Source organism: Triticum aestivum, chromosome 5A (assembly GCF_018294505.1).
Source record: "Triticum aestivum cultivar Chinese Spring chromosome 5A, IWGSC CS RefSeq v2.1, whole genome shotgun sequence".
Lineage (NCBI taxonomy): Eukaryota > Viridiplantae > Streptophyta > Magnoliopsida > Poales > Poaceae > Triticum > Triticum aestivum.
Window position 1 is genome coordinate 456,783,575 of NC_057806.1, and position 26,633 is coordinate 456,810,207.

The window sequence follows — 26,633 nt, forward strand, 5'->3', positions numbered from 1 at the left end:
GTGCGGCTGCCCTCCCTCCCCCCTCTTTATATAGGGCCCATAGGGGGGCACCGGCCCTAGGAGATGGGATCTCCAAGGGGGGGCGGCGGCCAAGGGGGTGGCTTGCCCCCAAGCCAGGTGGAGGCGCCCCCCACCCCTAGGGTTTCCAACCCTAGGCGCAGGGGGCCCAAGGGGGGCACACCAGCCCACCAGGGGCTGGTTCCCCTCCCACTTCAGCCCATGGGGCCCTCCGGGATAGGTGGCCCCACCCGGTGGACCCCCAGGACCCTTCCGGTGGTCCCGGTACAATACCGGTGACCCCCGAAACTTTCCCGATGGCCGAAACCTGACTTCCTATATATAGTTCTTCACCTCCGGACCATTCCGGAACTCCTTGTGATGTCCGGGATCTCATCCGGGACTCCGAACAACTTTAGGGTTACTGCATACTAATATCTCTACAACCCGTCACCGAACCTTAAGAGTGTAGACCCTACGGGTTCGGGAGACATGCAAACATGACCGAGACGCCTCTCCGGTCAATAACCAATAGCGGGATCTGGATACCCATGTTGGCTCCCACATGCTCCTCGATGATCTTATTGGATGAACCATGATGTCGAGGATTTACTCAATCCTGTATACAATTCCCTTTGTCAATCGGTACGTTACTTGCCCGAGACTCGATCGTCGGTATCCCAATACCTTGTTTAATCTCGTTACTGGCAAGTCACTTTACTCGTACCGTAATGCATGATCCCGTGACCAGACACTTGGTCACCTTGAGCTCATTATGATGATGCATTACCGAGTGGGCCCAGAGATACCTCTTCGTCATATGGAGTGACAAATCCCAGTCTTGATTCGTGCCAACCCAATAGACACTTTCGGAGATACCCATAGTGCACCTTTATAGTCACCCAGTTACATTGTGACGTTTGGCACACCCAAAGCACTCCTACAGTATCCGGGAGTTGCACAATCTCATGGTCTAAGGAAATGATACTTGACATTTGGAAAAGCTCTAGCTAAATGAACTACATGATCTTTGAGCTATGCTTAGGATTGGGTCTTGTCCATCACATCATTCTCCTAATGATGTGATCCCGTTATCAATGACATCCAATGCCCATAGTCAGGAAACCATGACTATCTGTTGATCAACGAGCTACTCAACTAGAGGCTCACTAGGGACATGTTGTGGTCTATGTATTCACACGTGTATTACGATTTCCGGATAACACAATTATAGCATGAATAGCAGACAATTATCATGAACAAAGAAATATAATAATAACCATTTTATTATTGCCTCTAGGGCATATTTCCAACACTGGGGTCCTACTTCTATGACAAAAAATCATGATAGAAAATGGGCTTTTCGTCCTTGGCGGGCCGGATACGCAGCTGCATGCCATTCTTTGGGCCGTCCATGATGGAAAAAACCGTGGTAGAAGCGAGGGCGAGGAAAATATCGGGGAGTTCCCAGTTACGGTGGGTGGTCAGGGGTCGAGCGATGTGCATTTCTCTCGTACGTACGCGTGTGTGTGCGAGGCGTTGGGCTCTAACTGAACCCGAGTGGTTGCACTGCAGGATCTAACTGAACTCGAGCGATTGCACTGTAGGCTATGCGTTACTGAACCCGAGCGGTCGATCGATCCCTTGTTGTTAACTGAAGCCGAGTGATCCCTTTGCTGCTGCTGCTAACTGAAGCTGATCGAACACTGCTGCATCCTTCCCTGGATGAACAGTGAGCGTTGTTGAGGGGGTTTGGATGAACAGTTCTTGGTGGGGGGTTGGATGAACAGGACCCCGTGTTAGTAGAGGTCATTGCCGCTGGATGAACAGTACCCCGATCGATCGAGCTGGTGGATGAACAGGACCCCGTGGAGGGCTGGATGAACAGGACCCCGTGGAGGCCTGTTTGAACAAGAGTCGGTGGAGGGCTGGTTGAACAGTAGCCAGTGGAGGGCTGGATGAATAGTAGCTGGTGGAGGGGTGGTTGAACAGGACCCCATGGAGGGGGCTGGTTGAACAGTAGCTGGTGGAGGAGCGCGCGGTGGAGGCTGGATGAACAGTCATAGGTGGAGGCTGGAGGAGGTCAACGGTGGATGAACAGGAGCCCATGGAGGCTGCAGGAGGTCGACGATGGAGATGAACAGTATCCCGTGGAGTCCCGTTTTGCGGTACGCCACACCCCTCCCGATGAACAGGACTCTCGTTTCGACCGTAGCGCTCCAACACAAGTCTGTTTCCTCCGTTTTGCGGTACGCCACACCCCTCCTGATCAACAGGACCCTGTTTCCATTGTAGGAGGTATGTCTCCTCCGTTTTGCGGTACGCCAGACCCCTCCCAATGAACAGGATCCCGTTTCGACCATGGCTGGTCAAACACAAGGTCATTTCCTCCGTTATGCGGTACTCCAGGCCTTGTTTCCATCGGTTGTTCCGTCCAAACCGGTTGGCTCCCGATGAACAGCACGTGTTCCATTGCCTCCCGATGAACACGACGCATTCTGTTGCCTCCCCATGAACACGACGACGACGCAGTTTCTTTGTTCTGACCCAGCCATAGCCATGTACACGAGCCCTGGCCATACGTATGCGCGAGTAGGCGTTCGAGACCCCGCCCGTATGTACATACGTGGTCGTATTTACTTTCTTGCACCCTGGCCACTGTACGTACGTGTACATGCTACGTGCGCGCCTCTACTACCACACATGCCCTTCCTTGCACGGTCACGGTTCATCGATGCAGCCTGCAGACAGACCGATCGACCAGTATGTACATACACGTTCGCGACCAGAATGACAATGCTATGTACGCTTCGACCAGGTGGGTCCCGACTATCAGGCACTTCCTTTCATGTGAAGATGTAGCTGGTGGGTCCCAGCAGTCAGGGGGGCGAATCATTATTTTCTAATATGGACGCACTTCCTTGCATGCGAAGATCTAGCTGGTGGGTCCCAGCAGTCAGGGGGAAACATTTTTTTTTCATGAAATACGGTGGCCCGTCCGGTGGGTCCCTGCTGTCAGGTGGAGGAATCATTATTTTACGCGTAATAAGGAGGCACCTCCTTGCTGCGGCCGTGCACCCAGCTGTCAGCCTCTCCATGTATAGTACTCTTCCGATGGAAATCATTCCTTGACCACGTTAACCACGCCGCGCTGAGAGCACCAGGGCGGTGGACGACGGCGAGACCTAGGAAGGGGACGATGCGGATCCGAGGAAGACGCGGCAGTGGAAGCCCACGTGGAGAGGAGTACGAGGGTTCACTGGTTCGGCTACGGTGTGAGGCTGCCGTCGCTGCAGGGCCTGGCCAGTGGTGGGAGTAGTAGGGGCAGTGAGGCCTCCACGGCAGCACAGCCGGCCACGGGAGGCAGGAGCAGGCGGCAAGACCAGTGCTGCTTTGGGCGGCTCAAGCAAGAAGACCAGAGGTTGATGAAGCACTACGTCTGTTGGATGGACATCGTACGGTCACTGGAGCTAGAATCGTTCATATTGACTAAGTTGACAAAGCCCTCCGTCCCCGTCAACTTAGTAGGCCCACAAGTCAGCCTCACACTATGGTGGGTCCCAGCTAGCAGGGGGAATATTCATTTTTTTGTGCGTAATAAGGAGGCACTTCCTTGCGTGCGAAGATATAGCTTGCGGGTTTGAGCTGTCAGCAGGGGGAACATTTTTTTTGCGAAATACAGAGGCTCTTCCGGTGGGTCCCAGCTGTCAGGTGGAGGAATCATTATTTTGCGTGTAATAAGGAGGCATTTCCCTGTGTGGGACCCTACTGTCAGCCTCTTCCAATGGCTGTTGTATGTTGACCATGTTGACCTCGCCGCGTCGAGAGCACAAACGCGATGGACGAGGGTGAGGCCCAGGAAGGGAACGACCCTGAGCCGGTGGAGCCACCGCAGTGGATGCCCACGCTGAGGGGAGTATGAGTGCTGACTGGTCGGCTGCGGGGTGAGGCTAATGTCGCGGGAAAATAACAGGATGTGCGGGTGGGTAGAGGGATGGCCTGGCGGCAGCAGAACTAGCCACTAGAGGAGGGAGTATGCAGTCCCGCCGGCGCTGGTTTGGGTGGCCGGAGCAGGAAGATCAGAGATTGAAGAAGCACGGTGGCTGTTGGATGGACATCCAACAATCACTGCTCTGTGTTGACTAAGTTGACAAAGCCTTGCGTACGCGTCAAAAAAATTAGGACAGTGTCATCGTCAACCTAGTAGGCCCAGAAGTTAGCCTCCAAATATGTGGAAAATAGCAGACAGCCCATTTGCCATTATTTTCAAAAATTTATAGCCCATTTGCTAATTCTTAAGGATATTTGAAGCCCATATTCTTTTTATTAGCATTACAGACCATATATTTTGTGAACTGTTAAAAAATTCAACGAAATTTTGCATATTTCGGTGGGGTCCAAACTCTTTTAATCAAGAAATTTTGAATCACGTTAAAAATAATTTTTAAAAACATTCTCCACAGAAAAAATGAATGAAATTTAAAATCTTAACTAGCAAGATGCCTGTGCGTTGCACGGAACATGAAGATGCATTTGTATGAGTAGTTTATCTTGTGGGAGAAAAGACGGTATTTTAATGTAATTGCCAGTTGGCTTTGGTTTTTATAAGAGTAGAGAGTAGGGAAATCCAGAAAAAAATGATATTTTAATGTAATTGCCGGTTGGCTTTGGTTTAAAATTTTGCAGCCCATTTCTTACAACTTATAGCCCATTTTCCGGGGAAGCCCATTTCTTACTACTTACATCCCTCCTTGTCTTGAAAGATTTGCAGCCCAGCAGGGCTCGGACAAGCAAGTAGGCCTCGGTTTTGGTATTCTCCAAAAAAAAAGAACTGGGCTAGCCATTTTCAGAAAGAAAAAGGATATCAACTGGGCTCGTCATGTGCTTAAATAAAAGCATAAGCGTGGGCTAGACGGGCCACAAACCCCGCATAGCGCGCAGTTGAGCTTTGTCTCTGAAACTAAAAAACAACTGGGCGAGCTGCTGGGTCCCAGGTGTTATCCGCTCGTTGTGTAATTTTCTCATTTATTGACTACATTGACAATGGCGTGGTACCTAGTTGTCAAACAATTAGGAGGAAGTATTTTTTTGGCTTGTAATAACGAGGCACTTGCTTGCGTAATGCAATGACCCTGGTGGGTCCCTACTGCCAGCCTCTCCACGTACAGTCATCTCCTGATTCCTCTTTGTTGTTGACCATGTTGACAACGCCAGACAGCAGCGGGCACAGCGAGCGAACCAAGGTGGAGAACGACGGTGAGGCCTCGGACAGGAACGAATAGCAGCCGTAGAAGATGCGGCAGTGTACTGGTAGGTGGAGGGGAGTACGAGGGCAACAACATGCAGCTTAAGCTTACAAACGGTACAAAAAGCCCAAGGATTAATTGTTCATCAAATTTTTAGACAAAACCCAGATTGAACATGGCAGTAACATCTAACTCAACCACTCTTTTTCCCAGTCACAAACAAATGGATCAATCTGATCAATAAAGTCAACATCATGTGCAAAAAAATTTATTTCAGGATGACTACAACTTGTTGTAAATGGAAGGTGAGCACGTTTAGAAGCCCATTTGTCCACCTGAAACTTATTTTTTTGCTGTTCAACGTGTCCGCCCGTGAGATATCTCTTGCTGTAAACTTAAGCCTCATGGACAATAGTAACCTCACATTCAACAGGAAGAATGTGACAAAGCTTCTATTTGCCTCGTTGGATGCATATCTTTCCATCGTTATTGTCCTCAAACAAATTTCATGAGAACTGAGAAAATTCTGGTGCTTATTTTGCCATCGATTGATTATACGTTTTTCTCCATGTGGTTGCAGTACCTAAGTAGACATGAAGATTTGAAAACAGTTAAGGTCTGGAAAAAGAGTATGTTGAAAGAGCAACAGCTGAACGGTTAATTCTAGTATAATATATACGGTCTTTCAATGTGCATGAAATCATCACCTTTATATATAAATTCTCCAGAGGCTAAAAGCATCGCAGCAAGCCAATAATTATGTTCAGATCAAAACTAAACATTCCGATATATAACATCTTGACAGAATCCAGCAGCATTAATAGGCTATCCATGGATGAACTCTTCATTGATCATATAACATAATATTAGTACCCAAAGTTTACTCCAAGATGATATAAAACGTATGCGCACAAATGAAAAATGCATCTTATGATTACAAATGTGTAGATGATAATATATGGTACCTGAAAAAGTGTGGAGCCAAACACCAACTTGTTGTGATCATCAAACGGATCACGAATTACACCCAAGGTCTCTAGTTTGGGCGCAGAGACAACAGTTATTTGCAAAGGTCTATAATAATTATGAAGGAGCAACCTTTGAAGTGAAGGGGCGTCTTCAATGATGAGCTGCTGTCCTTCAAAACAAGTTCCATTGCTTTCAAGGTGAGGCGACTTTATTTTGAGACAACTAATAGGGATTTCTATTCCCAAAACAATCAGCAAGCGCTCCAGGGCAGGGCAACTGGAATGGATGATGCTGTGCAGTGAGGCCTCCGACAGATAAACCACCACAGGCGAAAGTTTTTTTAGCAGTGGGAGTCGAAGCATTTGTACCAGATCGTCTGGTAGATGGCACTGGGCGAAGGTTGTGGTGTGGAGAGAGGAGGAAAACCGCGAGATGGACAATGGTGGTGTGGGCACGAATTCTTGGCGTGTTCGTGGTATGAAACTTTCGTGGTAATGGTAGAACTCAAACTGCTGGAGTTTTCCGAATTCAGGGGATGTCAGCCAAGCATCCACCGTGCCAGGTATGGACAGCAGGTAGCATGTCAGGATGCAGAGGCGTTGAACGGGGCCCTGCTGGCGAGAGGAGACGATAGCTTTGAGGTGATCAAAATCAGGAAGGACAGATATTTGACGACAGTCGAGATTGAGGGGCGCGGTGTGCCATAGAGGGTGCCACCGAGTTGAGAGGACTTGTGTGCGGCAGCAATCCTTGGTGGGGAGAAGCGAGATTATCTCCTCAAGGATGACGTCCGGTAGATCACTGATGTGGTCCACCAGATATTCTACCGGTTCCTCAGATCTGGGTAGGGGGGCTCGCCGCTTCTCCCCCCACTGCCGGGTGCGGGATCTACAACCGGCGTCGCCGCTGGCGGGAGCCTCATCTTCTTGGCACTAGGGCCAGACGACTCCATTTTCCTTGTGGGCATCGCGCCGAGCTCATGGGTTTGAGCAGAGTAGCCAGAGACGAGCCTAGTGGCAGTGCGAGTGGGGAAGAAGGAGGGCTGGGGTTTTCTATAGGAGTGGAAGAAGAGGAGCAGGAGTTTTCTATACTAGTGAGGAAGAAGGTGAGCGGGGGTTTTTTGGACGAGTGAGGAAGATGGGGAGCGGGGGGAATTGGGGGGCGATGGAAGCGGGAGAGTCTAGTGAGCTGTAGTATAAGTGGAAGCGAGGAAGGAGGGTTTTTCTGGGATCGCCCCCTCTTCAAAAAATATGGGCTTCTCCTTGCAAAAAACAAAAACAAATGGGCTTTAAGATGGATAGGCTTTTGTATCGGTCTAGTCGGCTGCCCGTGTTTTGTACAGGAGGGCCTTAACACTAGAGGCAGCCTGAGACACTCTCCAGCTTATTGCCCATTCGAAAGAAAAAAAAGAGACGCCTCCAGCTTATGGCTCCTCATCGGTAACCTTTTTCAACTTGGCATCCACCAAATTAGAGGATGCGGTACTGGATGCAGACACTCACACTGGTCGCGTAGCACGGCAAAGTGAGGTGTCAAATAACAGTCCTACAATATACTTACTAGATTGTGAAGGTTCACAGGCTAGTCAACATTTACATTAAACTAAGCTTCAGAAGATACGGTATGCATACTAACATTCAGAAGAACAAAAGTTCAACATGTTTATGCATCTCAATGATTCACCATACTATAACCAATACAGAGCTGTGAGAAGGTGTAGAAATAAAGAAAATCGCTCGATGCTTCTCTGAGCAAAGGGCCTCCCTACGCACGCATTAATTTCCTTAATTTCCTGGGCATGCTTGTTTCTTATCAATGTTGCGAGCACTTTGAGCATGTTGGCAACTCCACAGCTAGCTAGCTGACTCATCTTGCAACTGATGCTGACACATTTGCAGCAAACACATGAGGCAATAGAGATGACTCAACATGAGTCCATATTGTGCAGTTCCCCTGAAATCATCTTCATTGTCCTGAATCTGAAAAGATAGGAAAACAATAGCTATACTTAAATGGTGTTGCAAAACAGTAGCACATATCAATAGCTCGGCATGACAAAACATGATCATCTGGATGAAGGGGATATTGACCTGCCTGAGGAAGATTATATATAATTTCATAAGTCCTTGGTTGATTTCCACCTTCGGCTGCACTGCTTGTTTGCTACTCCACACATGACGGGATCGTTCCGCACTGCAATCAGCAAGTCAATGTATGAATAAGCTTATTTCATCTTGCGGTGGTGATTGTACCTAGTTACGAATGTAGGAATACCTGGAGCACCATGAGGTTAGCTGACAACAGGTAGATGCAGCCATATAAGTTTTGTGCGGTGCTACCAAAATTGAGTTTTGTATCCCTTCCCGTTATGAGAATTCTTCTTGAAGTTGGTAGAATGTGACGGCTTGTTCTTTGCATCAAACTTGCCTTTCCCCTGAGATTTGTTCTTGTTGTTTTGGGGCTAGTTGGGCTGGAAGTTCTTCTCGTGTACCATGTGGGCCCTAGAAGCTCCCTCGGTAACCCAAGCACGTGTGTATTTTGCTCTCGCCTACTCTTCAAAATGAAGAGTGCTAATGAGATCCGAAACGGAAAACTCATGTCTCTTGTTTTTCAGAGAAGTACCAAAATTGTTCCATGAAGGTGGAAGCTTGGCAATGATGGTCCCAGTAACAAATTTGTCCGGCAACACACACTTGAAGTACTCAAGTTTCTTAGTGAGTGATTGTATCTCATGAGTCTACTGAACAACAGGGCGCTCATCAGTCATCTTGTAGTCATGGAATTGCTCCATGACGTACAACTCATTGCCAGCACCCGAGGCCCCAAATGTGGCCTCGAGCGCAGCCGACATGTCTTTAACGCTGTCAAACGACACATATGAATCCATAATGGAACCATCAAGACCACTCAGCAGGGTGGCTTTGAAGAGGGTATCCATGTTCTCAAAAGATTCCCGCTGTGTAGGATTAAGATCGCCCTCAGGCTTACCCTTAGTGGCGTCATAGCAGTACATAATCTGAAACCAATATACTGCTCTTGTGCGCCACCTTTTATATTGCACCCCCTTAAAAGTAGGCGGCTTCAAAAGCACAGCAAAACCACTCGGAGTAAATTGCCTATAATCAGGTTTTTGGGTTGGATTGTTGAATATATGAGCAATTTACTATGAGATGCAGTCCGGATCAATAGTAAATAGATCATGACGACAATTCCAAAGCGGGAGCAGAACCACTGTGGTTGATGTTGTCACTCATGTCGTTGATGAAGAGGTTACCCAGGTCGGGGAAGAAGGCTGTCGTTGAGGAAGTCGTCGCTTGCAGCAGTCACATGAGTGTGCTCCCCAAAAACCTGATCGCCCCTCTCACGTACAGGATCACGAAAGGCGAGGTTCGGTGGATTGATGTCCCTTCTCACGGTGCACACTGGAAGGAGGGATGTAGAAGAATTACGTGGCGGCGCTAAGATCTGGAATGGTGCGAAACCATATGATACAGCGGCGGCTAGGGTAGAGCCTGTCAGGTCGGTCGTGCGAGTAAGACCAAGTAGTATAATAGTAGGCCTTTGGCCCAAACCCCACGTCCAAGTCAATAATAGCCCCACTATCCAAAAGAATCAGAAATGGCTGAGTAATTAAGGCGTCTGTTAATTATTAATTAATGACTTAGTAAATTTTCTGACTCACACCATACTTAGAGCATGGTTAATAGTATAGGAAACATTCGGCTATATGAAGTTGACACATCATCTAGAACCAACCTAATACTGAGCCTGCTTACAATAGTTAGTCCCTTTAGTATAATACTATATCATTAATAATGGCCCCACCTTTTGTCTCACAAAGTATGTGTAGTCTGAAATGCCGGGCGTGCAGCGGGCAGTGCCCTCGGTCGGCGCGCTGCTTCAACGGCCGAAGCAGTGAGAGGTCGCGTCTCCCTGACTTGCCATCAATGTGGAGCGGCAGGCTCAGCTGGCGCCGGGCGGGAAGGTTTCGATTTTTGATTTAGTTGATGTGCTGCTACCGTCCAATATTCGTGTGTGGTTGTTTCTAGAATAAAAAAAGGAGGTACTCCTACTTATGTTACTCCCACTAAGGCTAGCCTTGCGCTTGGCTCTTTGCCTCTTCCAAAAGTCAAACAATAATGGTGGTACTACAGTAGTACTTCTTGCAATCTGACACCAAATAAACTGTTGCACGTCCACCGCTTGTAAGCAAAAGTTTCTCCTCGTGCTGAGAGACACCATGCATGCATTGGCAAGGGAGAAGGCGTAGTAAGCAAGCTTCTCATCATTCTGCGAGTTGACGGGACACATCAAAGTTATTTAGTACGTACTCTCTCCAAAAAAGGGTTGACCATGTCATGGCTACCATCCCGAGCCTGCAAGTACATTTAATGTACTGACTTGGCGTGTCATGCCAGCTTTCAGGAAAGACTCGTTGGAACGTGGTGTTGTCCGAGTCTAGATCGTGTCCACATTGGTGTCCCTGTGCTATGGAGTTCCGCTACGCCGTTGTTCCGCTGCCGAGTAGTTGTCGTGATTGAGGCCCCTTTGTGTTCAGTAAATAATGTACATATTATTCAGCCGTACCGTGTGTGCCGCTTGGCCTCGCAACTTGTTATAATATGAACTATGTTCCGCTAGCATCAATAAAGCGGTTGTCTTTTGTACCAAGATGGTGTGTATTGCCAGAAGACAAGATCTCTGGGCTGGCAATGCAAGGTAAACCGGTTGCTCTGAGCCGGGATGCCACATCGCATAAATTTTTTCTATAAAATTATAGCTGAGTCTCAATTAAAGAATGCATCTTCACAATCACATAGTTCAAAACACGCACCAGACGTTTCACTATTTTCCTGCCACATTTGCTATAATTAAAATAAAGTAGGAAAGTAAATTATTTAACGCTTTTTCCATGATAACGCAGAAACCTGAAAAAGGCAACCACATAGATACAATCAATGAAGCAGACACTCAGATTGTTCTGCACAAACATGGGTATGATATTTCGGAGAAAGAATCACACACTATCCAAGAAAACCCTACACCGTCATATGACGGCGATTCTCCTGGCAAAGAGGTTGCTGCCAACCAGGACGAGACTGAAAAAAAGATGGAAAAGACCACCAGCAAGACACGACGCTTGACAAGCAAAAACATCACGCTAAGAAAAGCACAGACGACTCAAACGAGGATGCAGTAGAAACTGGACAAAAGGGTACTGATGAATCCAGCTTCGAATGTACAACGCAAAAAGGACAACATCACATGCAGCCAGAAGCAAAAGGAGAACAAGAAAGGAATAACACTGGATAAGGCATATCTTCTAGCAGCAAAACAGGCAAGAAAAAAGAAACTTAGTTGCTATCTTCCGACTTGAAATTATTTACATTAAAATCAAAATCATCCCAGGCACAAAGGAGAAAGGGGGCAAACATAGTGATGCCGTAAACAGAGCCATCAAAGACCTGTACAACGATGTATGCAAGCCATGGACAAAGAAAGAAAGGTAAGTTCATGTAACTAACATAGAACACGTTCTTACATACAATGATTTTACCTGTATTCTATGTAAACTAAGATATTTTTCTAAATATACTATGTGAGATCAGCTTTTCATTGCAGCAAATAGGTTAGATGTCAATCTAGGTCATGTCGCTGAAAGCTTCAAAATCAGTAACCCAGTGAGCAGCAAAGCCATCGAGCCCATGCTAACGATCATGAGAAATGAACTCAATGGCACAGGGAGAAAGATTCTATCATTAAGCAACACTATAAGTAAATATCACGACAAAGGATCATGTTTAAAATGATGAATATCAGTTTATAAATAGATAAACTTTGCCTATAAGTGAACTGATAAATTGTCTTTGTGTATGTATGACAAAACAAGCAGCACTCAATAAAGGCAGGTGACGAAGATCCAATGTGCTACAAAAATAATGATCAAGCACATATCATAAAAAACTACTACTACTTGCTAGGCTTAGAATAGTTTTCAACATAGAAGAAGAAGAAAAACTTCAAGATTATGACATAGTAAGCAGATCACCTATTACAAAAACAAAATCCAATTATGTATGATATGTAAAGTTCTCTTTTATGACCTACAAATCATGTCTAAATCTAAGAAGATTTCTGAATGTTTTCTTTTTATTTTGTGTTTTGCAGTTCCCTCTACCATGTTCGATATGCAGGTTTAGAAAGATGAAACTATCAGTCACTACTTCACCATTACAATTAACATGGAAAAACAATGCTTTGAACTCCTTGACTCTTCAACTGCATATCTAGGCACAATAGAATTCTTCAACACTGTAACCAGCAAATTAATGAAAATCTGGAAGCACATATGCATAGACCTCCAGCTTTCACAAAGAAGTATCAACCATTTCAAAAAGGTCAAACTGCAGGTGCCACTTCAGGGAGGAGACACGTAAAAACTTCCAACATTTCTCTTCTTTCTTTTTTTCAGCAACATTTACTACTACCATTCCTCCAACAATTCTCTTGTTTCTTTTTTTTCAATGCAACATTTACTACTACCGTTCCTCTATGATAGAAGGTATTTTCAACACAGAGGCCGTCGATAATAACAAATCATTCCTCTACATGCAGAATGGACTACGCATTCTATATGTACATGAACGTGAAGCACTACTCTCAAGATGGAACAACAGTGGCCTTAGATGCAGTACAAATACCAGAGTTGAGGAAAAAATTCTATATCAACTAATCAGTCAACACAGAGGCAACCGCACTATCATAAATCAAGTGTACAACAGGTTAGTCTTTCTAGAAAAAATTAAGTAAAAAATTTGGAGAAATTTTCAGAAACAAAGCCTCACAATTTTGTCAGCCTACCAGGTACTACTAATTATTTTTTGATTCTAATAGATATGCTGAAATATGAAGTCAATATGGGAGACAAAGAAATGCAACGGACAGAATGTAACGTACTAGAAGAGTTTCCGACAAATCCCCAGCCAAAGGAAAATCTTATGCACGTGAGAACCTGCCAAGAGCAAGAAGTTATTGATACGTAGTGAACACAAGGAGCTTATGCATGTGAGCCGCCACGCCGTCATCAAAGAAACTTGCACAGACCACAAACAAAAGGATCCACAAATAGAACCAGATCGACCACCCCCAGACGACAAGATAGCACACCAAGTTGAAGAGGTAACGGTCACCACTAACGAGCAAAATATCAATAGCAGTATCCCCAGCACAGAACAACTAGATCAAAAAGGCACTGCATTAAAAGAGAATAACAGAAGCAACGACGTACTGACTAGACAAGGACAGCTTTCCGAGCAGAACAAACAGCATGTTCTTCGTCAAAAAGAAATAGGCTTAATAAACGATCAGCAAGGCACCTCGAGCACCGTCTCTTTAGACCTCTTATCCCCCAAAACTACGAAGAAGCATGAAGAAGTTGATGAATTTCTTTTAAGCCTTGACCCGGACCAACTAAAGCAATACAATGTACTTATAGAGTGGGGACATACATTCGATGAAATCAAAACAGCACGCATTCGGCACGAAGACCGTGAATTCAACAAAAAAGGCACACCGCACTTGGCAAGCTTGCAGCAAGAATCAGCAGAACCTTCAACGGCTCAATCATCTGAGAACAGCTCAGTAAATAAAATCTCGATCAAGAAGAGGTTGGTGAAGCCATCAACCAGGCTCCATGGAAAAATCAAGATTCCTACATTTGTGCTAGGAGAATTCAATTGTATGGACAAGGCCATGGCACTTTATGATTATCTATTCAGCAAAGAAGAACAGGAAGAATGCGCACGGTAAGTAGTTTCTGCTTTAGAAACAAAAAACAAAGAATGTTGCTCCTTTTTAAACCCACCAGACCAGTGTATAAACCTTTTGTGCTTGCAGTCTAAACGTATAAAAGAGCTCAAAGAGACCCGATTGGATTCCAGGAGAAAACATAATGCAACAGCTAACAAAAGAAGATGTACAGATGGAGGGCTCCATGACAAATGCATTGTTCAAAGAATGTACGGAGCAACGACAATACAACACAAGCGATAAAGCCATACTCTCCACAGAATTTGCAAACATATGAAGTCCACTTGGACAAAAACACTTGCATCATTTCAGTGATTATATGTTTTAACTAAAAGTACACAAATGTTTTATCGCAGTTTGTGCTCGGTCTTAATCCTGGAGAAGCAGGACTACGAGAATTCAATATGGAAGAAGCATTGAAAGAGTTTGAACCCCTTGTAAGAGGGAAAGAACTTTTAAAGAAAAAGCTGGTAAGTTAAGAATTAAGACTTCATAGAAATATACAAACATAATTCATTCTTCCTAAGATTGCACATTTACATGTGATTTAATTCTCCTGACAACAATGATCTTTAACTCTCTCTATCTCCAAACACTGCAAATTATGATACCTCACAACACAGCTCATCACTTCACAGTGTACGTGCTGAACAAGTACACGAGCTCCATCGACATACTTGATTCATTGAATTACATATACACAAACGGTAATGCATGAAAAAACACCTTAAAAATCACACAGAACTGGTACTTGCTTTCAACCTTGGTTTTTTAATTCTTGCATTACCTTTCTTAACGTCAACATCCAACAACAAAACCAAACCGTAATCACATATTAAAAGGATGTATGCACTGATGAAGAAGCATTACAGAGAAGCGAAACTAGAAGCCAACAGTGGACCGAACTGGTCAAGAATAGCAGAAAGACCTAATAGAGTTTGTGTGCCAAAATAGTGTTGTACGCAATGCGGACACTTCATGGTCCAATTTGTAAAATACTGAAATGACATTGATCTAACAAAGGACGATGGGGATTTCCATGTAAGTTAATAGTACAAACAAAAATTATTTTAGAAGCAGCATTCCTTGGATTCTTCAATTTTTTCCACAAAGAAAAATGAAAAATATCCAATGACCTTAATGCAGCATAGCAAGGTAGATGCCGAGTGGAAACCGTAGTTCCTATTTACAGCCATATTTGGTGAAATCAATCAAGTAAAGTGCGAGCAACTACCTGAAAGAATCAAAGAATTCAAACCAAAAACTTCGAAGTTCTTTTCCACCAGCAAAGGTAACGAAATTATTTTCTGGTTGCCTTTTTGGTAATGACCTACCCATGGTTGACCAATGTCTTTAGTATCACAAAAGCTTACATATTACATATCTAGAATGGAAATATGATTTGATTTTTAGTTACCCATCTAGCATGAAAATAACAGCCATCAATATCTGCTTCCTCTCACAGAAACAGATGCGGTAAAAAGGAATAAAGGACGAAGCACCAACCCATACCCAAAACATGAATACTCCTTCCAACACACAAACGAGGCCTCCGAGCTCTTCCAAATAGTCATGAGCCATAGCTCGCAGGAGGAATTCAAAAAGTGAGTTGTTTTCAATTGCACCTCAAAATAGTTGGACCGAGGACAAAAAGATTATCAAGTCCAGTTTCTCACTGACTCTCACCTCGGAAATTATTTTATTTTTCTATGGCAGCAAAACTGTATTTAAGCGCATACGTAGAGAAAGAGAAAGCACGCATCTTACTGGAGCCCGCCTGAAGGAAGTATTTGGTCCAAGACCAGCACAGATGAACAAACCACAACATATTGAAAAGAGAGTGCTCGATGATATAGCAGATATCTGGGAAAGCAGACTAGATGCAAAAGAGAGTGATAGACTAATATTAGGCTCAAACTTTGCAGAGGTAATTTTTTAAAAAGCACAAATTTTTTATATTGCAATGCATGTTATTTATATTGATACCAAGTTGTTTCTTCTGACAACTTTTTTATCGTAATTATTGTTTGCAGCACATACCAAATTTAAACAATCACAAAACTACTCCTAGCAAATTTAGAACTGCATTGCAAAGAAGAAAGAGTCCACTGGTTCCCATGTATCTCAAAGAACATCAACGGAATAAGCTCTCAATAGCAAACATGATAACATCCCTTTACTCCACAACAAAAACAAAAATACGTGTTTTATCATGTTCCTTTATATTAAATTGTCATTTAAGCACCAATATTTTGTATGCAGATATTCATACCACTCAAGAAGGATCACCGCTACATCCTATATATGTTGGAAAAATATAAAAAGAAAGTTCATATAGTTGGAATATTTTTTTACTTACGATGCATATATACACCTTTATGCACCAACTCTTAAGAATATATTTTTCTTCTCGGCCAAATTTCACATGATGAAGTGCAAGACTAGAGGGAAGAGGCACTGTACATTCTTTGACTTGGCGAGAAGAATGAAATCAAACCTAATGAAATGGGTGATGAGATTAGCAAGATCTTCAGCAAGAATGAAGACTAAATTTTTTGATTTAACTAGCAAGGCTAATTCCATCCAAATGTAACAAAACAATTTAACAATAACTCATATTTATATGTAATCTCGTTGCAAATTGGGTGAACATCATCAGAGTACCACTACACTATGAACAACAGTGCCTCTTTTAACAGTGACTCCCACTACTAGGGAAAACCTTACCAGTAACACTGGTTTTTAAGCTACCAGTAGCGCGGGCGCCAGCGCTACTACTACAACGCTACATCTATTTTGTAACAGTAGCGCTTGTTTAGGCCAGTGCTATTGGTAAGTTCAGTACTAGTAGCGCGACACTGGAAAGCGCTACTGGTAAATGAGCGCTGCTGGTAATATTTTGGCCCGCGCCATTGCTAAAATTTATGTTTTTTCGCATTTTGGCGCTGTACATGTTTAAACAGATATATCTTTTATACAATAACAACTCATCATGAACTAGTCAGTTTAAATAGCATATTCATTACCACTTGTCATCACCACCAAACAATGTTCGTCAATGAGACATCATATAACAAGTTGGTCACTAGTCATAATCACAGTTCCTCCTTCTCATCATCAACTCTAACACATTGTAGCACATAATAACACATTCCATCTACAACCTACTCCTTTCATAGGACCTACTCTACCCTCTCTTAGGTAAAATATCATAAAACAAGATAGGCATTGACTCTCCATTAAGGAAAATTGACTCTCCATAATAAAGAACGGAGATCATCCTGTCTCCAAGTCTTGGCCTACGCACAATGTTACTTCCAAGTAGCTCTCTACGATGGCCGAAACATTTTTTGAAATCATTTATTATCATGGCTTCCTCGCTTTTAGAAATCTGGTATGGACAGGAGTGATGTGGATACTGCGGCTGACCTGGCCGTGATGGCCGTAAGCTCATAACATCAACGCGACCTCTCGGCGACATCAGATGAGGCACACAATCCATCGGGATTTTCTGTTCAAAAACATAGTAATAACTTTGTAGTTAGCAATGTAGTTTAGTTTTTGAAGAATTTATGCAAAAGATGCATGGATGTCGTAATAGTAGAAAATCTTACCATCCTATCTTCATTGATATTACCGTAGTTCAACATGTGCACTAGTGGCACGTATTGACCATAATGTGGAGAAGTTTGATAATAGCTATTGTAATTCTCAAGATTAGTAAAAAAATGCGAAAGACCATCTTTCTCCTTATAAGTTAATTGTGCTTCATCATTATAGTAGTAGGTTCTGTCTACCATTTTCCGTACATTTTTTGAACAATGAAAATAAGTTGTCAATGGAAATAAGCTGTCAAATATTTTGAAATAAATAATATAAATCACTTAATAAATATGTTTGAGAAACTCACACATCGGTAGAACTGGAAACGTGTCAACAAGGACCCAAATGGTCATATTCTTTTCGTCGATGTCAGGATCACCAAGATCGAAGGTGAGAAGCATACCCTCATGAAAATCATACGCCTTGCAAAGGGCTTCCCAATTCAAGCAACCAAAATTCGATGAGTTCACATAATTGTATAGATTTACAGCAAAATCATAACCATGATGGGTCCTTAGTTGAATTATCTTTGTCTCCATGCTTTCATGATCTTCAAAACCCATCTTCTCCGAGACATAGCGTCTTGCATGGCATGGGATAAGCTAGTCGAATTATAAAAGACGAAAATTACACGTTGAAGAAGCAGAGAAGTCGTGCAAAAAATAACAAAAAAACTCTTGTCGTCGTTGCGTACCGTTTCAACATCGAAGGTCTCTTGGAGCTTGATGCTGAAGCGTTGACCTTCTACCAAGTGAGGCCTGTCTCATCTTCGCAGTACTCACACATAGCGAATTCCCTTTCGTCGTCAGACATTTCCTAATAGGTAATTAATAATTCATCATCAAATATATATATAGTAGTTTGTAGCAAAGATCATCATATAACAACTAAAACACCTAAAATTTGTAGTTTGTAGTAGTTTGTAGCTAAGATCATCATCGAACCTAGTTTGTAGCGAAGGTCATCATATAATCCATCATCGAATACATATATAGTAGTCTGTAGCACAAACCGCGCTCGTCTTTAGCATTCAATAAGCAAATAACTAATAGGTAATTAATAATCCATCATTGAATATATATATATATAGTAGTTTGTAGCAAAGATCATCATATAATATCACTAATACATCTCGAATAATAGCTCCTCTAGGTTCAGTAGGCCGCGGTGAACACCCAAAGAGAAGGAACCATCACAGGATCATAGCTCCGGTGAGATTCCCAAAGAATCTGCCAGGTATTGGAGAACCTGCCGTCCGCCAACGCAACCATATAGCGCTGGACGTGCGCGTCCTCCTCCGTGACACGGTGCTGTACCACCTGCGCGGGGGACTCAAGCCTCTGCACCGATGCAGGCACACGTGACCGCCACCAAAGAAGCTCCGAGTCAACAACGGGTTGGCTCCTCACTAAACTGCGCTCACCAGAAGGTAGCACAACCCAGTACCAGCGCGGCAGAGCCCAGTCCCGGACATGGCCCCTCGGCTCAAGCAGGAGTCCTCCGCTGAGTCGACGACGAGGATGCAAGATAGGCATCATCGACGTCGAGAACAAAATGCTTAATTATGAAAACAAAATTAATAAAGACTTAGCAAAATTCGGCATGACCTTTGCTAAAAGCAGGACATATCGAGCGCCTGAAATTTGCCAGAACGTAAACGAATCGACATTTCTGGCAAAACATAGGCCACTCGAAAAAATATGACATGTCCAAAATGTGACATGCTCAAAATATGACATGTCCACTGCAAATTTGCATATAACAGAAAAAATTGCTTTAACTAAAAAAATAACAACAATTGCTTTAACTAGAAAAATACCTAGAATTCTGTTAACTACACCTAAAACAACTAAAACACCTAAAATTCTGTTAACTGCACGTAAAACAATTAAAACACCTAAAATTCTGTTAACTACACCTAAAACACCTAAATTATATTAACTACACCTATTAAAAACCTAGCTAAATTTCTGTCCTAAATTTAAAAACATAGGGTTCATACGAATTAACTAAGGTTCATACCTAATCTGTCCTAGCTAGGGTTCGATCATAACCTACATTATTCTAAGAACCTACATTTTTTCAACTATATAGGATTCAAAATAACTACTCTCTAATAACTATAACTAGGGAGGGAGGGAGGAGGAGGGAGGGAGGAGTACCTCTCGGTGGAGGAGGGCCGGCGCGGGGGCAGGGGGCGACCGACGGGGGAGGATGGCCGATGCGGGGGGGCGGGCGGCAGGGAGGAGGGACGGTGCGGGGAAGGGCAGCCGACGGGGGAAGAGGGCCCGCATGGGGAAGGGCGGCCGGAGTAGGACACGAGGGCGGCGGCCGGATCGGGGATTGAGGGATTCGATCTGTGAGTGTCAGCGTGTGAGTGTGAGTGAGTGAGAGGGAAGGGGCGCACGGGCCGGCGCGGGAGAAAGCAGAGGTGGGCTGAGCGGCAGCGCGGGGGAAGAGGCCCAACGTTATAGCTAAATCGGCAACTAGGGGCCAAGAGCGTGGCCCATCAACAAGTGCGCTGGCCGGGAAATCCCGCGCTACTGCTAACGTACGCTTGCAACGCTGATGTTGTCTAGCGCTACTGCTAAATAGCAGTAGCGTGGGGTCTCTAACCAACGCTACTGCTAAATGTCTACCTATAAGCATTTTCCTAGTAGTGTCCCAAGACGAATTCCTATCCATGCCTTTGGAGACAACTCGCCCATGCCTCTGAAGACAACATGCCTGTGCCTCTTGAGAATTCAAACCTCACATGCCTCAACCGTGGCTAGGTGTTGTGCACATGTGACAGTAAATGTTTCACACCCATGCCTTTCCAGGCGAAGTAGCTTGGCTGTAACGCCCGTGCCTTCTACACCCGTGCCTTCTACAGGACTTGCATAAAGAATTACTCCTGAGGTGTCAACTTCTTATAGCATCTCATGAACTTCAGCAACCAACCAAACGCGTGAAAAACGCGCTGCCCCGACTAACACACACTCCGACCTATGTGCCTCCCCCCCTCAAGATGTTTATGAGATATTAACGAGCCGAAGGTGAGCAGGAGGGTCCCTGTGTCGTGTGCCACCACGACGGAGAACGCGTTGCACAACCAACACACATTCCGACCTATGTCCCCCTTCAAGATGTTTATGAAAATTAACGAGTCGAAGACGAGTAGGAGGGTCCCTGCGCCGGAGGCGCCGCGTGCCACCACGACGGAGAACACGTTGCAGGACCAACACGCTGCCCCTCGAAGCTGATACAGGAAGCTACACCACTGTGACGCTGCTCTATGCTCCAAGTCAGTAAAGTGATAGAGCCCATGCCTCTCCTACTATACGCCCGTGACTATAGAGAATTCACACATTGGCATTGACAAGATTCACACATGCCTCTGCACTCTTCACGACCGTGCGTTAACATGTTTTCTCGTCCAAGCGTGTGTATGATAAAGTTTCTGTTTTTGCTTACTCGAAAGGTCAGATTTGATAGTGTTGGAAGCCCCGCCCGTAACTACCTCATAAAACTCCATTTCCCAAAAATATAATGGGAACAAAAAGAAAAACAAAAAGGAAACAGGGAACCGCCCACGCGGTTGGCCGCTATTTTCTGTCTGTTATCGCACAGAAAGGAAAAACAAAAAATTCAAGTAGTTGAAGGGTTAAACTGCAAAATGCATGAAACCTCAAACCGGAAAGGAAAAACCGAAAACCAACGGCATTGGCTGGTTTTCCCTCACGGGAGCGCTCCGGGCGCGATACGTGCGAAGCGCTCCTGAACCGCTCGTTTGGAGCGCTCCTTCCTTCGGAGCGCTCGTTAACTAGTTGCTCTCCACAATTAGGGGTGTGCTTTTTGCTGCTGCAGGCCAACTAAGAGATGTTTCCGATGCCCTGCATGCGGAGACTATAGCGTTCGTACATGCTATTCATCTTGCTGAAAATTTTGGTATGGGCCGTGTCATTTTTTCCACTGGCTGTCAAACAGTTAAGATAGCCATGGAGACGTCACAGTGGGATCGCGCGCCGATCGGTGCTCTCTTCAGAGAAGCAAAGTTCCAGCTTAGTATATGTTTCATCGAGCAGGCACTAGCTAATGGAATGCATGGTGTTTCAGATATTAAAAGAAAAAGCAATAACTAGTTTATGAAGGCTTTTTACTGCAATAATCCTACACCTAGGAAAGTTGATACCTGCCTAACAAAGTCTCTCGCGATGGTGGAGTGGCACTGCACTAACCAAGATGATATATGTACTATCTAGGTTGTCAGACCTTGATCTGGCCGAGGTCACCAGCCCCGCATTATGGAGTGATAGCCACACGTAATGGGATCACCATCAGAACCGACAAGGTCTCATCTGTGCACGCCACCTAGGCACAATGCTATCACCCAATGGTGCAATGGCACTGCAGTCCTGGCGAGGATAGCCAGAGCACAGCGAGGGGGAGCACGAGAGACGTGGCAATCTATGCAAACAGAAACAGGGCCAAAGCTAAGGTTTCGTCTCGATGCTTGAACAGCTTGTGGTGGTATGCAAATAAGCTACTATTCCAGACAGGGTAAATAAAGAACACAAAAGAAATTGGACAAGCCTTCCAGCCTTGTTCACATATGACATTACACACAAACGTCATAATAGCTAAGATTAAGTCGGGTGTTTAACTTGGTAACAAGTTCAAATACTCGAAAGCTCCACTGAGTTCAATCTACTGATAAATGAAAACAGGTGATAATAGGCAGGGACATCTTCACTCTTCATCTGAATCAGAGGCAAATTCTTCATCCGACTTTAAAAAAGCAGCAATCAAAGAACTAGTCAAAAACACAAAATTTGAATACAAGATGAGTTCACGGCCATGTCGCATACAGGCAGTGCCTCCAAAAGACAACAGAGCTAGAGAACTGCAGACGACTGACATTCAAAAAGGTGGCTGGTGGCGAAATATATAGTACTATGGACCGTGATTGCACAGTAGTTCAATTTTCAAAATCACATCAGCAACACTACTTTCCTCAGCAGTCAACGAGTATATGGAGTCATCTAAACAAAAACATGCAACGGCACAACTAAAAGAGCAAAGGAAAACAGATAGCAGACCAGTTTCAAACACCAATAATGGACACCAAACAGATTTAGTGACCTCAGAACAATCAAGTTTCAGGGTGGATACAAACCCAAGCAAACTACTGAGCAGTTCAGAGGCAAGTGCCCTATTCTTCTCACAAGCAGGTCGCCAGAAAACAGGCTCGGAACTAAAAAAACAGTTTGGTAACACTACCAACATCCAGGAGCTTTCAGGATTCTTCCTCTAAACATCTAAAAATTCACGTGGGAATGGGACAAAAAACTTGACAGACACACAACTACTAACACATAGAAGGAGATTGGGACTCGAACCTGGAGATTTATTTGATATTCATGTCGATAATTAAGATGTTTGCGGCGCAGATGTTCAGCATTTTCAAGGAACTTCAGAAGATGATAAACACAAAAGAAATAATTAGTCCAGTGGTTCAAAATCAAGTTGCCACAAAATGGTTATTTACCACACAATTATGAAATTACCTCAAAATGGTCTCTTATCCTTTTCTCCTTTTTTTAGCATTTCTTTAAACTGAGCTTCCTGCAACCGAGGATAAAACACATAGTTAACATTGGCGCAGCACATTGAAGATATTAAAACGCTAGCCAGTACATAAATCACCAGACACTGTGACGGGAGTCGGCCCACTGCTTCTCATTACAGGGACCAAAACCAAGTGGGAAACGGATGTTCATGTGGCCGCCTTTGAATGAAGCAGCACGCGGGTGCTTCATACCATCACTTTCATTGTTTATACAGCCATTGCAGGTAGCTCCACGATCTAAAGACAGGTATGGAATTTGTCATTTAAGTGTCAGATGACTAGCCTGGCTCAGATACAGCGAGAATAGTTGAATAAGTGCCAAAAATGCATGATTGCAGCACCTACAAATGGCTGTGCGTGAACCAGTTGGATTGTGATATTACAGACATAAAGCTATGTATGGTATAAGATGGCACAATGGGCAGGCAAACAGGTCAACAGTAAAGGCTCCACAATAAACCAGAAACACATTTGCAATTATATTATATATATATATATATATATATATATATATATATATATATATATATATATATAGGGAAAATCCATCCTACCACCCGGTGGTAGTTACCCCACATATCTCATATACTACCATGTGGTACTATATATACAATTTTATTATTTTAAATATGTTCATATAATATATCTAAGATATTTCAAAGCAAGTTACATGAAAAAATTGCATATGAACCCATAGTTTTTTTTATATTTGTGAAATTCGTACATATTTATACGTAAAAAAGAGCATACTCAAAACAAGGTATATACTGCCTAAAAATTAGTATATATACTACCTAATCATTGTTATATATACTACATACTACACGTACATACTCTCGGTTTCGTTAGATACTACATACAACATACAAAACGCAAGTGGTGGTAACTACCACTACACGTACATATATATATATAAGCTAACTTCAAACACTGTACCAAAATGTTTAATTTGAGATACGGGTGTAAATTATCCTTGCCGTCAGCGTTAACACCACAGAAAATGCAGAGAAAACATCCTAGTGTATCGTTGTGATCTATATCTAACAGATAATTTCAAACAGTATTCCAAAAATGCATAATTTGAGATAAGAGTGTAAACTACCCTGGCCGTCAGTGTCAACCCTGGAGAAAGTGTTGATATAATATCCTGTGATATCATTCGAATCACGTGCGACTTCAACGAAGAATAGACTGGTGCTGCCCGCATCATTGGCAGCTTCTTTGGTCTTCACAGTGATATTGAGATGATAGTACCATTCGACACCTTCGCAGATTGATTGCCAATGAACAATTTTTCGAGTTCATACACACGATCCTAGAATAAGCATTGATTGGATCATTAATGTTGCATGCACAAAGCAGTAACAATAAAATACAACACAAGCCTGGTAGTGGGACAGAGTGAAGGCGAGCAGAGAATGAACCTCATCGTCATTCCGCTTGTCCAGTAAAGCTTCAACCAGTCTCCGAAGTATGTCACGTTCCCTCTCCACTACTTTAGCCCTTGTGTAGACCTTCGGGGTGCCATCTGGAAAGTAAAGACGTTCACGTACAGCACGGTCCTTCTCTGAAAGCTCCTTATCAGACCTAATTTCAGATCAGAGCATATGATTAATAGATGTTCGTTCTTCAGAGAAGGTAAACGATTTTGTTTTGAGAGAGATCAGAACATTACATGGCATTGCTATTGGGACGAGCATAGGAATCAACAGCACTTGCAACTTCTTCAAGACTCTGCAATGGCTTATCACCCAGAGTAGGATATGTGTAATAAACTCCTGAACTATCCATTCTGACATAAACTGGTGTAGGCAAACCGGGATCTCTCCAGGCCAAAACATGGTCTGTGTCATAAGTCTCTGAACCCCTGCAGTGGGTAGGCTCGGTCAATGAGTAGAAGAACGATGACACGCTATGCTAGAAGATATAAACACGCTATGGATTTCAACCAGATGGAGAAACAGAAAACGAAAGAGCAAAAGCTTTTTTTCATACTCATCGGAAGATGACTTTTCCTCATCAGGCAAATCCCTGAAACGGAGAAACAAGCTAGATGAGTACATAAGAACTATTTGTGTATATCTCAGGAGATTGAACATGGTGGCACGGCCAAGTTGAACGGCGATTTGCAATCCAGGGAGGCGTAAAGCCAACTGAAATGCATTTCTATATCTGCGTACGTTAGAATTACAAGTAAGAACAGGTGACCAAAGAGAGGTAGGGCATACACAAGTGCAGAGAATCTGCCTCCGACCTGATCCACCGGCTGAGACCTGAAGCGAAACAAGCAAGCCTGATGAGTGGTATAACAATTTTTAAAACCTTAGGAGACGAATAACCAAAGATATATCATGGCGTGATGTGGCCTGAAACCTTGCCGCGAGAAATCAGACAGAAATTTAGTTACAAATCACCGTCCACGGAGAAAACAATTCGATTTCGACTAACCAGAAACAGGAAGTGATGAGGGACTGAGAGCGAGATCTTACAGGGAGAGTGCCATCCTCTGCTTTGTATTAGAATATCTGATCTTTACCGGCAGGGATGACCTCCTCTCTTGTGGCTGCTGCCTGCCCTCAACAGATCCCGGCGGGAACATGACGGCGGTGGGAGTGTCTCTTCTATTTCGTCGACCCTTCCTCCTCGGTTTTTCCGTCAAAACCGACGTATTTTCTTTAGTGGCGACTAACTTGACCGGCGGGGAGGAAGACGATTCGCCGACCAGCGTGGAGGTAGAAGGCGAGGTGGCCGTGCGACTGAACGGCGGGGACGAGGAAAAAGGCGATCCGCCGACCGACGTGGAGGAAGAAGGCGAGGTGGCCATGGGACTGACCAGCGGGAAGGAAGACGGAGATTTAGGGCATCTCCAGTCGTTGCCCTTAGGAGGGGCAAAAAATCGCCCCCTGGGTGCACCGGCGCTAAACCGCACACTGGGGGCGTGATGCCCCCAGTCGCAGCTCCTCACGGGTTTTTAAAATGTTTAAATTTGGCGCAAACATAATGCAAATACGTTTGAGTTCGTTTAAATTTAAACATATTTTACAAAAAAAGGAAAAACTACCACGGGCTACCCCTGCTGTCTTCCTCGCCGCCCACCTCGCCGCCCGCCCACGCGGTTCTATATGCCGAGGAGGCTGTAGAACCGCGTGTAGTCACCGCCGCCGCCGCCGCCGTCGTCGCCGCCCCCGCCGAAGCCTCCGCCGTCCCTGTTGCATCCCTCCCCCGGTTGGCGCGGCGGGTTGGACAGTCCGGGGGCGTCGTCGTCGTCGTCGCTGTCGAGGACCACGACGCCGTGCTCGTCCTCGCGCCCACACTTGCGGGCGGCGATCTCCTCTAGGGCCCGACACTGCCGGACCATCTCGTCGCAGAGGTAGTCGTCCCGCGCCCACCGCAGGGCG

General features: G+C 44.4%; 1 protein-coding gene across 4 annotated transcripts; it reads right to left on the bottom strand.

Annotated features, from left to right (window-relative positions):
* Positions 1-17,940: 17,940 nt before the first annotated feature.
* LOC123103978 (uncharacterized) lies at positions 17,941-26,157 on the bottom strand. Of its 4 annotated transcripts, none has more exons than XM_044525685.1 (11): positions 25,725-26,157; positions 25,464-25,508; positions 25,231-25,266; positions 24,911-25,102; positions 24,660-24,822; positions 24,338-24,550; positions 23,318-23,472; positions 23,174-23,231; positions 23,006-23,077; positions 18,319-18,440; positions 17,941-18,226 (listed from the first exon to the last, which is right to left on the bottom strand). In XM_044525685.1, exons 1-6 carry the CDS (start codon positions 26,057-26,059, stop codon positions 24,464-24,466), a joined length of 858 nt encoding a protein of 285 aa, XP_044381620.1. In that variant the 5' UTR covers positions 26,060-26,157; the 3' UTR covers positions 17,941-18,226; positions 18,319-18,440; positions 23,006-23,077; positions 23,174-23,231; positions 23,318-23,472; positions 24,338-24,463. The 4 variants fall into 4 exon arrangements, with proteins under 4 accessions (XP_044381620.1, XP_044381622.1, XP_044381619.1 ...); XM_044525687.1 differs by having other exon boundaries at positions 23,313-23,472; XM_044525686.1 differs by lacking the exons at positions 17,941-18,226; positions 18,319-18,440 and adding an exon at positions 19,874-22,394.
* Between the last annotated feature and the right edge of the window lie 476 nt (positions 26,158-26,633).